Source organism: Chrysochloris asiatica, unplaced genomic scaffold (genome assembly GCF_000296735.1).
Source record: "Chrysochloris asiatica unplaced genomic scaffold, ChrAsi1.0 scaffold00054, whole genome shotgun sequence".
Lineage (NCBI taxonomy): Eukaryota > Metazoa > Chordata > Mammalia > Afrosoricida > Chrysochloridae > Chrysochloris > Chrysochloris asiatica.
Genome location: NW_006408572.1, coordinates 3,433,064 through 3,438,133, shown reverse-complemented (window position 1 = coordinate 3,438,133; position 5,070 = coordinate 3,433,064). Strand labels below are relative to the sequence as shown.

The following is a 5,070-nucleotide window of genomic DNA, read 5'->3' as shown; positions in this document are numbered from 1 at the left end:
CCCCCGGACCTCGCCAGCCCACAACCCCGGCCTTGCCAGAGCCAGCCCGCCCCGCCCAGCCCGCCCCGTGCGCCCATGGAACCCGAGTAGGCACGGAGCCGGAGGGGTGGGGATGGGGGGAAGCCCACCCGGACCCCGGCTGCAGCCGCGGTCCCGCAGGCAGTTCCCAGGGCTGAGGGTCGCCGGCCTCTCCTCCGAGAAGTGGGCGGAGGTGGGTCCAACCCCACGCACCCCAAGACACCCCTTCTCCAACACTCCCTTCTCTCCCCAGTCTTTTGTATAGCCCAACGTTTCCAAAAGCTTCCAGTCCTCCCTTCCTTGCGAGGGAACAACTCCGCACGCGGGGCTGAGCACCTTTTTTTTTTTGTTGAGAGGGCACCTAATCTGGTCCCCATCCATCACTGGGAGGGGACGGGTGGGGCTGAAGCTCTGCCCTAGAAAGCTGACAATCGTCTGGGGCGAGGGGAAGGTTGGTCTGGTCTACGGAAAGGAAAGTTGAGTAGCCCTTCGCCCTCCTAGGCCTTCTAGTTCCACACCCTGGCCACACCCCACCCCACCCCATGTCTCCCCCAGCTCCAAAGGGCTGCCTTCCCGCCAAATCTTCATCCTCTGCGGAGCCGCTGGCTGACTGGCTTGTTGGCGGGGCCAGGGGCTGGACCCTTAACTAGGAAGCTGCCTCCCCCAGGTCTTTGCAGATGAGCACGGAACACTTTAAAAGACTTGTCCTTCCCAGTCTCTGTTGGGGAAGGCACAGCCAATTGAAGTTAGAACTTCTAGAAGGTAGTATCCATAGACCTTTAGGGCTTGGAGGCAGAGCCTATGCTAGAACTCTGTCTCCAGCTCAGTTCTCCCCACGACAGGAAGGAATGCAGAAAACTAAGCATTACTGGGGAAAGTGAGGTGGAACAGGAGTGAGCTTTCTTATAGAGCTAGTGGAAGGATTGGAGTTACCTTCCCCACTTCAGCAGGTAGCTAAGAGTCTGAGGCTGCCTCAAAACATTTCTAACCCTGGTTATTGATGCTAATTTTGCCCCTTAGCTACACCCAGAGGTAAGAAGGATGAGGGCCTAGTTTCTTGGAAGTGGCAGTTATTGATAGATGTTTGGGTTTGCTGAGGATGTGACAGGCCACAGGTTACCCACACACACACTTGTCCCCTACTCTGGGGATGTCCCAGGCCTATCAGAACCCAACAGTGGCAGTGGTGGGCTCCTTGTTGTCCTTCTGTTTAGACTGGGGAGTGGGGAGAAATCCCCCAACCTCTGAACTCCCTATCTCTCCTGCTTCCCTCTCACTATCAAAGGCAGAAAGTGTAGCTCTGGCCCAACATAGAATGACAAACTACTGCAGCTCCTGTGCCATCTTTCTGTTAGTCCTAAGTGCCTGTGATGTCTTCCAGGGACAGCCAGGGGAGTGTGTGGGACAGGGAGAGGCCTTTACATCTATCCCTGGCAGGTCCTGACTCTAGCTGAGGCTAGGCATTCCATGTGTCACCCAGGTATAGAGGAGGTAAAGAGTCAATCTCTAGATTTCTACTCCCCATCATGGATGCCATGAAAAAGGGGGGAAATCTCCAATCACATTGTCTTCACTCTATAGGTTGGAAGGAGCAAGAAATTGACAAGGACCAGAAATAAGTGTGCACACTCCCAGGCCAGTTAGCAAGCAGCTCTCACCCAGCTGGTCTCCTGCAGGACTGCTGTCCACTGAGCAATAACCAGGGCTGGTCTCAGAGTGTCCAGCTACTGGGATTCAAGTGGTCAAGGTGGGGGGACTCCTTGGGACAAACAGTGCTCTCCATGCCAACTCAGGCCACAGTAGTGGCCTGGGGTCCTTGCTCTGCCTCTCCCACCCCCAACCAGGTCTCTGTGGTTGAGCCTCTGCTATTCATCTCCCCTCAAGTGGCTGTGACTCCTTTCCCACCCAGTCCTGTTGTCCCTGCCGCACTTTCACAATTTGTGAGGAAGTCTTTCTCCGCTTTTGGCCACAATCACACAAAGGGACCCAAGGGACAGTGGGGAGGGAGAAAAAGGGTCTCTTTCTGCACAGACCCTCACCTCCCATGATCACACTTTTGGGGTAAATATGGTGACTTGGTTAGGTCATTTCTTCTGCAGTGATAATGATTTTACCCACCTACCCGCCCACTAAAAGCCATAGCTAAGCCCTCCTGGCCTCCCCCGAGCGCTATAGCAATAGTCCTCTTCCCCTTTCCCTCCTGGGTACCCAGGGTGTCTGGCTGGGAGCTCCTATCACATTCCTGGCCTCAAGACCCTCTGGTGGCCTGCCTCTTCCCAGGTGACCCCAATCAGCACCTCCCTGTTCCTGTCACTCTTCCAACAATCAAAGATAATGACACTTAATTGTTCGTGGGGTGCTTGGAGATTCCCCAGATGAAAGGTGCTGAATGCTGGGGTGGCTGACTCCCTGACTCAGTTGAGTTGGGGATTCCTGAGTAAGGAAATCATGCAAACCTCCCCAGCCCAGGCAGATACAGGGTTCTAATTTTACCGGAAACTCCTCTCCTGGAAATCACGGAATAGAGACTTCCTGACTCCACCTGCCCCCAGGTTTGGAACAGGGTCAGTGTAGTGGAATGGGATTGGGAGGTGGAATCAGATCTGTCCTTGGACTCCACCACCCAAAACTACTCAGCCTCAGGGCCTGAGAGAGGCCCTGCTTTCTGCTTCCGGTCCTCACCCTCCTACAGCCTGGCCTAGGCCTGGGGGACCCACCTGGCCGAAAGAAAGAGACCCCCATCCCAGCTCCTGGAATATCTGGGTAACTAAGAAGAAGGGGCACATTAGCTCAGTAGGATAAGCACTGAACTGGTATCCACAAGATCGGCCCACTCCTTGGGAGAAAAGACTTTCTGCTCCCGCCTCTGAAACCCTACACTGAGCGATTTGTGGTACCTGACCACAAGAAAAAGGGAAAGGATGACTTCTCTCCCCTTCTCATACCTGCTCATGAAGCCCCAGGAAGGAGACCCGCAGGTTGTAAGGAAGTCTCCTGGTTCTGCAAGCCTACCCAGAGATGAGTTGTCAATGTAATGTGTCCCCAATATCTCACCAACAGTGACGGGGACCAGTCTGAGGCCAAAATGGGGAAGCTCTTCCCTAAACAAGCAGATGGACAGAGTCCACCCTGGGAGAGGGGGTATGACACAGCATTTCCTTGGTGCAGAGGGCCTCAGAGATCTCTCAGCACTCACTCTTCCCAAGGTGCCAGTCTTGAGTGGGGGGACACAGAACTTTGAGACCACTCAGTAGAAGCCCAGTGGGCAGGGCAGAGGGATCCTGAGTGGAGGACACACAGCTTCAAGACCACTCAGCAGAAGCCTAATGGGCAGGGCAGAGGGATCCTGCTCCAAATTCTTTCTTGGCTGCGCTTTTTAATCCAATGCTTTTAAGAGTGTATTCACTCACCCACAGAAATAGAGCCTTGTGCTTTAGGGGTGACTTCATATGCCTTATTCTTAATAAAATACCTGAAAAACATAAGAGTCAGACTTCTTCTCTGTGAATGTTTCATCCAACTCCACCTCCACTCATTCCCACAGGTGTGAGGAGACATGGAGGAGATAGAAGAGGCAATGGGAATATACTTCAGATAAGGCATAGGTGCTCATCTGAGGAAGTATGGTCCCTGTCTCTACTAGTTCCTGGCTTCTTATCTCCTGGGGCAGCTTGAGGGGGAAAGGTGTGGTCCAGATTCTTGGATCCCATGTAGGATGCAAAAAAAAAAAAAAAAAACAGGAGAAGGGTTCTCTTCATGGTCCCTCCACACATACCCCTTGACTGAGCAGCCTGGTGGAGATGTGGGATGGCACAGATTAACTCAGAAATCATCTATCTAACCCCTTCATTTGACAGATGGGGTGACTGAGATCCAGGCTATTTCACTGGGGGTCATGCCCACAGAGAGGTGAGTGGACTATTTCCTGTTCTGAAACCCCATATCTATGGGTTTCCAGAATAAGGACAGAGGCAGAGGACTCCCTCTTGGAACCCAGGGGATTTGTATTCACGCCTCACCTCCCCAGCTCCCTGGATAGGGAAGTGGGGCTGCCCAGCCTAGTGAGTGTATCCATCATAACAGTAATTACGAAGGTAGGAGGCTTTAAACAGACCAATTATGCAGCTGAGCCCCAGCCTAGATAAACTTCCCTTCTACTTATTTAGCATCTTTTTACAGGGACCTTGAAAATCGGGAAACAAGTGTTCAGGAGTAGCACCCAGCCAGGCAGGCAGTCCTGAGGTCTCCCTGGTTTTTTAAGGGCCTCACTGAGAGGAAATCCCAAAAGTCTTCATCAATCCAAAGGTCAGGGGGAAGGAGTTTGGGCAACAGGAGCCTACTAGAGAAAGAGGGTCCACGGAGGCCAAGTTGAAGGACTCACTAGTTACTAAGCCCAAGGACACAGACTGGTCACTAGCCCTAACACTGACCAACAGGGACTCACACTGGACATGAAAAGGACAGGAAAAGGAAAGCCAGGGCACAAGGCAGGCCAGTGCATCTGCTAGACACCCACTGTGGACTCAGCAGGCATTGTAGAAATGATCACCAGCACTGAATTCAAAGGTCAAAGCAGGCACTATAGAAGGGGGTCTCAGATATTGTCAATAGTGGCTAGAGTGAAAAGTGAAACTCTGGGCTGTCAGCAATGTTCCCTTTCAGTGTCTTGGGGAGCCCTGGCCAAGACAGCTTGGGCACTCCCTTTATCTGGATCATCTGTTTAACCAACTAATGTGCATTAAGCATCTATCACTCACCAGACTCTGCAAAGATGCCAGGGACACTCAGATAATTAAGGTATGATCCTTGCCTTCAAAGAAGTCACCAGGTCTAGCAGCTGAACTTCTCAGCTGCAAACCTGGCAGTTGTGGCTTATACCTATTGTTTCAGTGTTAATATTACTGCCCGCTTTTACTCTCCAAAGTGTCCTCGTCTGGACACTTTAACCATGGCACAATGTTATAGGCAGTGGTGGAAATAGTTGGGGAAAGGGGTGGAAACAGTCGCTGTTAAGACCGTGATGAGATGCTGATGAAGGCATAGTGAAAGCAA

At 52.3% G+C, this 5,070-nt stretch overlaps 1 protein-coding gene across 1 annotated transcript in view; it reads left to right on the top strand.

The window, feature by feature from the left end:
* Positions 1 to 2,785, top strand: part of LOC102836328 (coiled-coil domain-containing protein 92-like) — a 12,997-nt gene extending 10,212 nt beyond the window's left edge. The window contains exons 4-5 of the mRNA XM_006863458.1: positions 18 to 211; positions 2,711 to 2,785. Of these exons, the coding sequence (XP_006863520.1) occupies positions 18 to 211; positions 2,711 to 2,785 (269 nt within the window). The remainder of the gene's footprint in view (positions 1 to 17; positions 212 to 2,710) is intronic.
* The last annotated feature ends 2,285 nt before the right edge of the window (positions 2,786 to 5,070 follow it).